Source organism: Orbicella franksi, chromosome 5 (genome assembly GCF_964199315.1).
Source record: "Orbicella franksi chromosome 5, jaOrbFran1.1, whole genome shotgun sequence".
NCBI lineage: Eukaryota > Metazoa > Cnidaria > Anthozoa > Scleractinia > Merulinidae > Orbicella > Orbicella franksi.
This window is the reverse complement of record NC_138149.1, coordinates 28,966,350-28,979,040: the sequence shown is the minus strand read 5'-3', so window position 1 is coordinate 28,979,040 and position 12,691 is coordinate 28,966,350. Positions and strand designations below refer to the sequence as shown.

General features: G+C 37.0%; 1 protein-coding gene and 1 pseudogene across 2 annotated transcripts; one reads left to right on the top strand and one right to left on the bottom strand.

The window, feature by feature from the left end:
* Window positions 1-17: 17 nt before the first annotated feature.
* On the bottom strand, window positions 18-6,027 carry LOC145488025 (GTP-binding protein Rheb-like). The gene is made up of 8 exons (XM_081466786.1): window positions 5,873-6,027; window positions 5,682-5,753; window positions 5,478-5,545; window positions 3,260-3,342; window positions 2,724-2,780; window positions 2,366-2,413; window positions 1,911-1,992; window positions 18-1,288 (listed from the first exon to the last, which is right to left on the bottom strand). The coding sequence occupies exons 1-8, from the start codon at window positions 5,922-5,924 to the stop codon at window positions 1,193-1,195; spliced, it is 558 nt and encodes a 185-aa protein (XP_081322912.1). The 5' UTR covers window positions 5,925-6,027; the 3' UTR covers window positions 18-1,192.
* A 7-nt stretch (window positions 6,028-6,034) lies between these two features.
* LOC145488024 (protein canopy homolog 2-like) lies at window positions 6,035-11,742 on the top strand (annotated as a pseudogene). Its single transcript, XR_014049473.1, has 7 exons — window positions 6,035-6,202; window positions 6,574-6,676; window positions 7,577-7,644; window positions 8,140-8,187; window positions 9,215-9,412; window positions 10,081-10,177; window positions 10,310-11,742. The product of XR_014049473.1 is annotated as a protein canopy homolog 2-like (transcript).
* Window positions 11,743-12,691: the final 949 nt, after the last annotated feature.

The window sequence follows — 12,691 nt, the reverse complement described above, 5'->3', positions numbered from 1 at the left end:
CAATAATGGACGTCAAATGAGGCACAAAGCCAAGTTTATTTATACAAAAAAATCCAACAGAAGCAGCAGAGATTTAGTACAGCACAGCAATGTTTGAAAGAAAAAGATTTTTCAGTTTTGTAATCATAGTAAAAGTATTAATTTTATAGACATTCTATTCATAAAATATTATTGTTTTCCATTTAAAAGAAAATGGCAAATGAAGACAAAAGATAATCAACTGGTGATAAATAACATGTATGGGGTATGACAATCAAATGCACAGATTTAATTGATCAAGGAAATTTGTAAAGCAATGTACTTCCACTGTGAAACAGTTCTAGCAACTTCAAAACAGTCTGCACTTTGAATGAGGAAGACTATTTTTATGATAAGATTTTAGTGTTTAAATAAAGATTAATTGATTGATTGATTGATTGATTGGTTGGTTGGTTGGTTGATTGATTGATTTGATTGGATTGATTGATTGATTGAATGAGCTTGGAGCACAGACTCTTGTCAATTCGCATTTCACTACGATTTTTGGTTTTGTGAGTGACTGTTAAATGATGGGCTGAAATAACTTACACGTTCTAGAAAAAATTAAGTTGTTCCTTCTGATGGGAACAGTTTAACATCAAATTTGTTTCCTTTTTTTAATGTTCTGTGATGTCACTATAGCATAGAATCAATACAAATTTGATTCTCTGGAACTTAGAATACAGTTCAGAATAAGCAGAATCACTGGAGGAAAGACATTACCCAAACTGGAGAAAACTAGATCAAAACAAAAAAGGTTTCCAAAAAATAGTTTTAACTTATTACTTTCCCAGCCTCCAAGTTATAACAGGTCAGTTTCAAGAACAAATTACCTGCAGTTTGCAGGAGAAGAAATGCAAACAGAAGAAAAAAAGTGCTATTAACTAAACTTACTTTTACTTCCAATCCCTTAGTCTAAACTTCTAAGTAACATCACTAACTCAATCTTTCTACCCCTACCTTTAAAAAAAGTTTATTATTATTTTATAATTTTTATTGTATTATTGATGCAAATCATGGCCGTGATTGCAATGTAGGAATGGTCTCACTTATCAAAATTATACCACTGGTGAACAGGTTGTAAAGAACAAGGTGTGTGTGAACAACAATGTAAATAGAGTTTTTATCACAAAATAGATTTTGGTTAAGTATCTATTGCAGCTGTATACAGTTGTCATAATATGTTACAATCGTCCTTCTTGTCTACATTTCCATCTTGGTCGTGATTCTCTATTTCTCTAATAAGAGACTGGAAAATTTCTTGCACGCTCTGCGGAGAGAGAAAACAGAAATTGTTAAATTATTAGTGCAGCAACGCAACCTTTGGTCAGAAACATTTTCCATCTGATATAAAAATTTTAACACCCGAACCACTTAATCCATAAAACCTTACTTCACTTTTAACATGTTAATTAATTCATACAATACAAAATTCATTCTGCAAAAAGGCTCGTAAAACCACCATTTCCACTCTTTCAAATAACTTAACTAAAATTTGAAACTGAAGTAATTTTCCATGTTAATTATTAAGGACAGCTTTACTATATTTCTTTAGCATTTTTAATTATTTCTAACAACAGAGCAAATATTATAAAAGGTAACGTTCACTTAAGAACTGTTCCGTTTGTAAAACACAATCATAAATTCATCAAGTCTGTAGCAGGGCTCAAAAAAAGTGCCATAGCTCTTCTTGCCAGGCAAGTAACTTTTCATTCTTACTTGGTTGATGGGCAAGGGTCCCGGCAAGTAATCTACCAACTAAATAAAAAAAATGTAAACTAAGACTTTCCCAGGGCAAGCAAAATTTGAGAGCTACTTGTTGCAAGGGAAGCTAGCATTGAACTTTTTTCTACTCAGGTGTAGAATTACATATTATTGAACCTTCAACTTACACTATTTTCCTTAGCTGAGGATTCAAAGAATGCTGCTTTCCATGAGTCAGCAAGTGTTTTTCCAGTTTTATAAGTGACAACCCTACAATGTACAGCATATGGAAATTTAAAACCCAAATAAACATTGAGAATCTAAGCCCTCACATTATGATAAGGGAGAAAAATATCAATGATTCATAAAACATAATGAGTTTAGAGGCATTACATATTTGAGCACACTGAAATAAAATACTGCTCAGCTCATCGATCAATCAACAGTTTTGCCCAAATTACAAGCAGTGTTCTTTATAGCATTTCATTGACCTTGTGTTAACTTTTCTCTGTAAGTAATTCAATGGCAAGAACAAGAAGACAAACTACACAGTCAATTAACATTGTTTAGTATTCATAACAGTCAACAGGCATTTTCCACCAGACATAAAATGGACATGGAATTTTATAGATCTAATCTTTACCTCTCCATGTGCAAATCTGTTTTGTTACCCACAAGGACCATAGGAACACTAAAAAACAAGAAATAAATCCACCCAATTTAGTCTCAATATTTATACAACTAAGTCAAGAGGCAACTGCATCCTCTTAATAAATTAGCTAGTATCATTAATATATATATACAGAATGAGTGCAAAAGGGCTACTGTACGCACTAGCCTTTTGCATGCATGCATTCCATGCCTATAATTCTAGTACCCAGTTTTATAGCCCTACTGTGGAAGCAAAACACTACAGCTAAACAGCCTCTGTAGACATTCTCCTCTCTGCACGCATTGCATGCCTATTTAATTAGACCCTGAACATAATAAACTGTACTTACTAATTTTGACCTGACATATCCAGTAACTTTTCATGAATAACCTTTACAACCTCAAAACTAGAGAAACAGAAAAAGCAAAAGCAATCACTTTTTAGTCAAATTCACATTTATAACCAAAATAGATTTACAGTCTCATAAATTAAAACTTCGCCAGGCAATTTCGAAAGTATCCTTTGATAAGAATTTTAATAGCTGCAATGTACTATAAATTTTAAATAAATAATAAGCACTTCCTACTAGGTTTGTATTCAGTTACTGAGCTGCTTAGATCCTACATGTATCTATAGTACTCTCTGTGGTTGATGCATCCAAAGTAAGTTCAGAAATATAATAATTATAATATAATAATGAGTTAATTAAATTATTTATCTTTTTTGATGAAAGAAATACAGGTCTTGACCAAGCTTGTTTGGTCTGAAAGATGACAGAACTTTCTCTTTTTTTCCCTGTTTCTGGGCCAAGATACACTTGTGGTCCATAAACACATTATCACAAAATGGTGTTGAAGAACAAGGTTCTAATTAATGTAATGTTACCTTTTTGCAGATGTTACTGCATATACAAGTACATATCCATGAATCCCAACTGAGTAAGTCTGCGGGAATATTGAATATTCATCCTAACAATAACAAAACATGACAAAACAAAAGAAACATGATTAATTCAGCAAGTTAAAACATCTAGATATATTACCCTAATAAAAAACTTCTTGGCAATATTCATCAAACTGTGATAGAGAATGCCATCATCTGTCACCATTTCCTCCTCATGAGTGTCTGCCTTTAAAAAATTGTGGAGCAGCCACCTACATTTGCCATCCACTTGCCTTATGGCAGAGCTCTGGCGGCCCAAAGGGCTGCTACGCAAACCCGATACTCATATAGGAAAGAAAAGGAAACCCACAAGTTGATTTTCTCATGGTTATCATGGCTAACGGTATTGCCTGTGGGCACCTACGTACGACGGCGACGACGATGGCAACGGAGTCGCGCAACATGGTGGCCATACTCCAAATAATAGGTTGACCGAGACATGTAGCCTTGGTTTACCGTGTACTTCTTTGATATTGGACATCCATGTTATGATCAATTGACACCTGTCAAAACAAGGTATCCACTGACCTGTATCATGTGATCATATTGTGGGCTCAAGTTTACAGCTCATCAAGGTCACGTGTTTGTTGGAAATTAACCGCTGACCAGGTGCTGGTTTTCGATTGGATCGCGGGCTCATGTCAAGTTAACTTGTTGAAAACAGGGCAGGATTGTTCGGAAGCCGGTTAAAACTAACCCAGGATTAAAAGTTAACCGAATTATAACTGTTTCTTCTACACAAATGTTCTTTGCTGTTTTGTTTTGTGTATATGGTGATTATTAAAACTCAAAACAGATGGCCAAGCAATATACCGAAAAACTCACTGCAAAGTTACAAAACTCAAATCAAAATTCTACCTTTTCCTGGGTTAGCTCAATCAGACTCTGAACAACCCGGCCCAGGAGCTACACTTTTAGGCTGGCCTAAATCTATATATTTTTTAAACAAGCCAATCAAAAGCTACATGAAACTGTGTTGTTTCACAAGAAATACATGTACATACCCCTCCTGCTCCAAAAAGATCTTTTGATTTGAACCCAGTCCCCCCTCTTCTCAGTTTAGCTTCACATTTACACGAGACCCCCTTCCCCTCAGAATTTGCAAAGACTGGTCAGTATGCATCAGGGCTGTCATTAAGGGCTGTAACCCATAACACCTGTTACAGCTGAGTATGCTTGATTTTCCCTTGATGCTACAGGTGAAATTGCCTGTTTTTGATAGAATTCAACCACAAAATAACAAGTTTCCTACAGGTGTGGAGAACGAGGCTACAGGTGACTCAAAACTTAACCTTCTCATTGTGAGGTTCCAGATAATATCCATACTGACCAGTCTTTGGAAATTCTGAGGGGAAGAGGGTCTCATGTAAATATGAAGATAAACTGAGAAGAGGCCAAGAGGGGGGACTGGGTTCAAATCAAAACATCTTTTTGGGTGAGGAGGGGTATGTACACAGGGCTTTAACAAGCATAACCGGCCTGATCAATGTACTGATCAGAAGAATGTTGTCTCAGTCATTGAGTTGAATATTACATAAAACCAAGTTGGACAACACCCTGAAACAGCTAAACTCAGCCACAGCCAATAAGCTGAAACAACCACAGTGAATACAACCCAACACACCAATGGAATCAACTCAACTGGTGCTGAATAACAGATAAGAAGACAAGGTTCACAAACTTTATCTCCAATTTGAAAATGAATTACTATTCGGCCATCCAAAACCCAATACTTGTTTCACTTCGGTTAAAAATTGTTTAAGACACCCAAACAGTTAGCCTTATGATTTCTCAATGAATGCACTCCCGGGTTTTTATTTACTCGTGTAATTTTAAAGGCAACATGGTTTGATGAAATGAAGAAGATTAACGTGATCGTCACTTGATGGTTAATCTCAAAAAGGTTAAGTACATAATCTTCAATTCCACACTTGAGCAAATATATGATTGGTTTGACGAAACCGAAAGTTAAATTAGTTAAATTTAAAGTAAAACTATGAATATGAAGGACTTCATTATGAATGATATCCGATCCTTAGACTGCCCATTAGAATCTAAGCTAATAGATACACGACAGAAAGAGAAAGTACCAAAATATGAAGACTATTGAAAATTTACTCACTCTTGAACAAGGACATATCAACAGTACATGTATGCTTACCTGGCCGGCAGTATCTACGACCTCCAGTATGTATTCTTGACTGTTGTGTTTCAGCTTGGTGGTAAATGCTGAGAAAAATGACAAGGCAGAAGTTACATGTAAAATTCCCACAAGGTTAACAAACTTAAATCTTACATCACGTAAGGGTCCAAGGTTCCACTTCCGATTTTTTTTTCGTCAAACGAATTCAACAAAATCACTCACTGTTCTCAATTGTCGGATCGTATGAATCCACAAATTGTCCCTCCACAAACTGAATTGTAATTGAAGATTTTCCTGAAAAGAAAAATACAAAAAAATACAAAGAAATTCAGTGAAAATCGATAGCATGGTCACGCAGCAGAAGCTTCCAGCAAGATCTGTTCTACAGGTAGCGAGCACGATCCAAAAATTACCGACAGAACGGAATCCCATCACGACGATCTTTCTTGATTTTGCTGGCGCCATAGTTAAATGAAAAATGGAGCTTTCTTTGACGTACAATACACTAAATTCCAGATAAAAACGGCCTAATTTTCAACTACATTTTGACTTCCACAACAGCACCGGTGCGGAGGAGTAATAATATCCCAGTATGCAATGCGCTTCTACAAGCGCCAGCTGTTTACCAGTGGTCATTCCCATTGATGAAAAGGACGAGAAAGTATTTGGAGATTGGATTCATTATTTTGTTTTTTTTTCGATTCGGAAAGTTTCAGTTTTTCCCACGTTTTGTACCCAAGCAGGTAATTTTTTCAGCAACACTAGTTAGTTACTTAACTCCAATTAACAGTTTAACAATTTTTGTCCTTAAGTAGGTATAATTTTAATTTTTAGCGCTACACTAACATGGCCTTGCCCCATTGATGTCTTATTATTAAATATGAAATCACTGACTGAAAGTCTGCATCGGCGCGCTTGATTTATAATTCTTTTAACGAGTTATAGCAGAAAATATTAAGGTTTGCTAAGTCTGACTATCTTATGCTTCTAAGCAAAGGAAATTCTTTGCTATCATGGTTAATTGAGGTTACTACGGTCTACGTACGATTGTAAAGTTTAAATCATTAATTATTTATTGACATCATTTTCATTTTTATCATTATATTTTTTCTAGTTTGGTATGAATCCTGTTGGAAAGTCATGCTCTTTGCTGATTATTGTAACAACTCTTCTAAGTGAAACATGGGGCGCTCCAGACAAAGAACTACTTTGTGGTGGTAAGATATTGAAAGTCACTTGGGGATGGCATTTAGCCGCATTTAGTTAGAGGGTGGGGGCATCTATGTGGGACATCCTTTAAAAAAGGGATGAGGGTGTTTTTTAGACGTTTGTTAGAAGTTTTAAGAGGAGGGTTCGGGGTGGTTGCCTCTTGTGGATGCTGGTTTTCCCACTCTTTAGGTGACAGTTAATAAAAATTTTGTGGAGTGAGATCTATTTTTAACAAATTGGAAAGTCTTGAAATGCTAATTTGCACTTCAGATCAAGACTGTGGAAATATAACTAGCATACGGATATTCTGGCACTAGTTCAAATTCTCCCTGCCTTAGAAAGGTTTACCATTGGCCCAATAGGAAAGTTTGGATGCCCACTTTTCTCCCCAAAGCCATGGGCCCTGGTACATTTTTACCCCTATTCCTGAAGGTCATAGAGGTTGATGAGCATGAACCCTGACTCTTACCAAGATCCCCCTCTCCACCCTTCGGATCAAAAGGTCTTTTGGTTTAATAACCTGTTAAACCCTTGGCAGGGTACCAGCATTTCCCTCTTGTGCGAGAGAGTTCACAATTGCCCAACGTAGCCAGGGGCATAGCCAGGATTTTTCAAAGGGGGGTTCACACTGTGTCAAAGTGAGGGCACTCACCAGATTGTGACCTGAACCTCCACGCCATGTTGAAGGTTGTTTGCTTAAAAAAGGCTAACTAAAGGAGGGTCACAGACAACTCAGTACCCCCCTTGCCCAAGACTGTCCACAATTTTCCCTGCAGCTTTGTGTGATTCTTAATCCTTATCCATATTTAGAGCAGCATGCTCACCTTGGAGCAACATTTTGCATTATCCCCAACTTTTATGCACAATCTACTGACAACCGCACTGACGCTGAATTTTATTCATAACAGTGTGTCATGTTATTGCTGATGAACTTCAATGGGAAATCTCTCAAGTTGATCCAAGAAAGACTCTAGAGGTGAGTCTTTTGCAGACTACTGTATAGAGCGATACCTAATTTAAGCGGTGAACTTGGCTCATGAAATATATCAAACACAGAGCATGTTTGTCCACATTTCCAAACACCAAGTAAAGCTGAAAATACAATGGGTAGTAGAGTAATTTTGATGAACTTCGAAGTTTTTGGAAAAATATATTATGTGATCAAACAGTATCTTGGGTGCTTGATACATCTTCTCAATCAAACCTAAAACTGGGGCAAAAATGGGAAAATAAAATTGTTAAAATCTATGTCAATAAAGACCAGCTATCCAAACACCATCAATGTCATGATTTCCTTTGTTTAGACTTGACGAATTTTTACAACGACTTTGAGAATTGGCTATACACTTCATTCTTTTGTGACTGTATGAAGTACTTTGCGTGACATAGTGCTTCAATGTATTACTGTATATGAACTTGGATATTTGGATGGGTAAATGTCATGTTCAAATCAGTATCATCTTGTCTCTAGGTTGAGAGCTTTAGAGTGGATCCAAAAGGAAATCAAAATACCAAGAAGGTAACATGCAATTTAATTATTAAGAGTAAAAGACATTTATTTATAGATACTTTTTCTACACTCCATTCGTGGAGAGGGAAGGGGAGTGGCTGAATCGTGTTATTTTTTTTTCTGTAGTAAAAGAGAATTATTAATAGTGGCCAAATTCCTGGTTCAAAAGTTCATGTATAAATATTCTGAACGTTTTTTCAACTTTTTGCAAGTGGATAATTGAAGACAGGGAAGTTGTGATTTATTATGCACCTCATCATAGGCACAGGAAAAACCAGTAGTTATGTTAATGCTTTTGAAATAGCTTTGGAGTGTTGGATCTTGATTGATCCACAAAAAGCGTCTATCAATAACCCCAAATTTTCATTTTATGGGACTTAAAGTGTGCCTCTAATACATTCAATTGTGTTAGTTAAATTCTGTTCAGATTCAATACATTATACTTAACAATTAGACCCGTAGCCTGCAAGGGCTACAGGTCAATAGCCCATGAGGTGAAGCCGAATGGGCTATTGACCCATGGCCCTTGAGGGTGAAGGGTCTAATGATTGTTTTAGTATCACCCAACTAGTCGGACAGAAAAGGCAATAATAAAGTTAGCAAATGCAAGTTGAAGAAATATTTATTTGGGAATAAAACAAAAGAAAGCGTCGCACTCGATTGCACCAATTTCCCTACTTGAGGACTATTACTAATAGTCCTCTAGTAGCGTAGCCAATTAAAATACAGGATTTTCATTAGTCCACTAGTTGGGTGATACTAATATACATTATACATCTGTTCTGACTATCTGCTCTCCAAACACGGATTAAACTATAGGTCTGAAAAATGCCTTGTACATACATGTCAGTTCCTACACAACTTAGTGCAGTCATCACATGGACAAACAAAATACTTGACGCATTTTTTCATTTACTCATTACAACAGCATAAAATACAAAATTCAGCACACTGAGTCAACAGCAAAGTAGTCATTGTAGTGACAACCATTTCTTGTAAATTCAGTTGTATGTTACTGTCTGTTTTTCCGGTTCAGATTCAATATGCAAGATCAGAGACTCACCTTATAGAACAACTTGATAACATGTGTGAGAAAATGAACAATTACGCTGAATCAACTGATCCTAAAACTGGCAAGAAGTCCTATATCAGGACGTCGTCACGATCAGGAGAGGCAGTCACTCTTAGCAATGTAGCTATCAGTGGTGACATAGCACAAAAGCTGAAACATGCGGTAGGCTATGCGTGCTTCTTATTTTCTATAAGACTATGTAGACTAGGCTGTTAGGATTTTTAGTTTATACCTGACATAGTTGTACATCTGTTAATTAATAGGTCTAAGAGATAATAACAAGCCTTCAAGGAACAAGGATGCTCAAGGGTGGAGAAGATTAACATGAATTACAAACAACAAACTTGAAAATTTAGGCTGCACTTTTCAAGATTTGCAAACCATGATTTAGCTCCTTTAAGCAGACACTTAGCCATGGTCACAGCTACAAGCAAACACTTGATTTACTAACAATTTATTTTTACCTTCCAATAAGTAGACATCTTCCTCCAGTGGATACTTTTTCTGGTCAAAAGTGTGTCTGCCTTGTGCTAGGATCCACTGTATTTATTTCATCCAGAATTCAGTAATAATAATAATAGTCTCAAAATGCCAGTCAAATATGAGCTACTTTTAAAAACCTGGAAAGTTTATTTTTTTTAAAAATCACTGTACTAAAAGCTGTTGAAGTTGAAAATGGCCTTCATGTATTTTTAACATTAGGTATTTTCTCAGGGTTTTGTCTTTTTTCAGTTCCCTTCAATTCCCTTTGGCCTTCTGGATCCACCACTTACCTATTATGTGTGTGCTTGTGATTGTATTAATTTTTTTCATTTGGATTTCTGTTTTAGTGTGAGAGCATAATAGAAGATTATGATGATGACATTATAGCATCTTTTAAGAAGGAACGTAAAGATCCAAAACGATACATGTGTCGCACAACCACTGGTAAGAAATTTCACATTAACTGAAGAGGTGGCTGACTGACTTGACATAAGTTGCTTAACTTTTAGTAACCCGCCCCCCCTCCCCCCAACCTTCCTTGGCAATAGCACTGATGTCTATTTTCTATTGTCGCAGGTCTGTGCATTGGTGATGATGAGGAGTATGAAGATGATGAGGAAGATGACGATGACGATGACACTGAGAATGATGCTTCGGACACAGATCACGATGAACTTTGACCTTAGTTTAGGACAAATTTATATCAATTTTGTTTTTTTGTTTGTTTGTTTGTTTTTTACTTATCAAATACAAAATGCACAAAATGAATCTAGGCAAAATTAAAGCCGCAATTTTTGCACTTTTCATTGTAATGATATAATTAAAGGGCTCGGTAAAAAAAGGGCGTTAGGTATCGTTGGTCAAAAGCGAACTCTGTCGAAAACGCTCCAAATTTTGCATGTGGTTTTGTTTAGGTGTGTTAAACAATGCCCTGTATTTTTTTCGCGGATGTTTGCTTCGTTTTCGAGATATTACGTATTTAAAAGACTCATATTTGTTGTCACGTCAGCGCGCTATCGTAAAGATGTTGATTTCACATAAAATACAGCAAATTGTTGATTTCACGCAACGTGCAAGCTCAAAACTGTTGATTTCACTTTCAGGTCAAAAACAGTTAAAATGTTGATTTCACGTTAACGCGCGACCGCAAGGACGTTGATTTCACTTAGAAAACAGCAAAATGTTGATTTCACACAAAGCGTAGGTTCAAAAATGTTGATTTCACGTCAAAAACAGTTTATATGTTGATTTCACGTTAACGTGTGACGGCAAAGATGTTGATCTTTTATACTTAAATACAGCAAAATGTTGATTTCACGAAATGCGTAAGCTCAAAAATGTTGACTTCACGCCAAAAATAGTTAAAATGTGGATTTCACGTGAACGCGTGACCGCAAAGAAGTTGATTTCACTTAAAAAAACAAACAGCAAAATATCGAATTTGCGTCAACGCGTAAGCTCAAAAATGTTGATTTTGCATCAAAACCAGTAAATTGTCGATTTCACGAGAGCGCGTGACTCCAGAGATGTTGATTTCACTTTAAAAACATTGAATATTGATTTCACGAGAACGCGTGACCGCAGAGATACTCATTTCACATAAGGACAGTAATGCCTGAGGCTCATGTGGTTAGGGTTTCAGTCAGGGTTAGAGATTACTCTCATGCTTATTCAGCAGGGTTAGGGCTTCGGTTGTGGTTTGTTTAGGCAACTAGAAACAGTCACCATAGGATGATTTCATTAATAAATAGCCAAGTTTGTTAGTTCCATCGGAAAAAAACAAAACAAAACAAAACAAAACAACAACAACAAAAAAACAGGACTCTTACGCCATGTTCAGTCAGCTCATGAACATCGAAACTAGCTTGACAAACTACCATAGTCAAATCAGATACAGCGATCAACATTGATGTCACTGCTAAACGGTCAAAGCGGAGGGCCTACAAATAGATCTGACAGATTAACAGATTAACCCTTCTGCGCAGCTTACGGGTCTGCATGTCCACTTATCCCAGGAGATCGAAACACTACAGATCATGCCGATTTGAAATAAAATCTACGCAACCTGGATCACAGATCTCTGTGTCAAAAAAAAAAGAAATTAAAAAAAAAAAGAATCCATTTCCCTTTTCAGTAGCCAGTTTAATATATGGATTTAGCTAAGCCTAAAAGCGGAGCTCGTGGGCCGGGCTGTTGAAAGCCCGATTGAGCTAACCCAAGATCAGCGATTTGAGTTTTGCAACTTTGTAGTGAGGTCTTATGTTTATATTGGATGGCCTTCTGGCCTTCAAACTACACAAAACATAAGCAGTGAAAAACATTTTTATACAAGAAAAATTTATATTTTAGTGAAATTTCAACCGGCTTGCGAACAACCCGGCGCTGGGGCCAGTTTCTCGAGGGTCCCGAAAAGTTTTCGCACCCGGAGAGCCGTAGCAAAATCTCGAAGCTTATGATTACAGAGCCGTTCTTTTCAGCTATTTAGTATAAACAGAGGTTCCATTCAGTACAAGAAGTTTCAGGCGTGTAATCTTCTCTGGCTTTAAATACCGATTAACTAAAAATGACTTTTCGGGTCCGAAAACTTTCCGTAGGCTCGACTACCAGCCCCCGTTTCGAGAAACAGGTCCCAGAATACAACAAATAAACCTGCCCTGAGCCCACGATCCACTCGAAAAGCGGCACTTGCTCAGCCGTCAACTTAAAACAAACACCTGACCTCGGTGAGCTATAGACTTGAGCCTGCGATATGGTCATGTGATACTTATCAGCGGATACCTTGTTTTGGCAGGTGTCAATTGACCATAACAGGGATGTCCAATATCACAGAAGGACGCTATAACTCTGTCATCCTATTAGCTGGAGTATGGCCGCCATCTTAATTGCGCGCGCGCGATTCCGTCGCCGTCGTGCCCACGTGCCCACGAGCAATACTGCTAGCCATGAGCTAGACGGAGC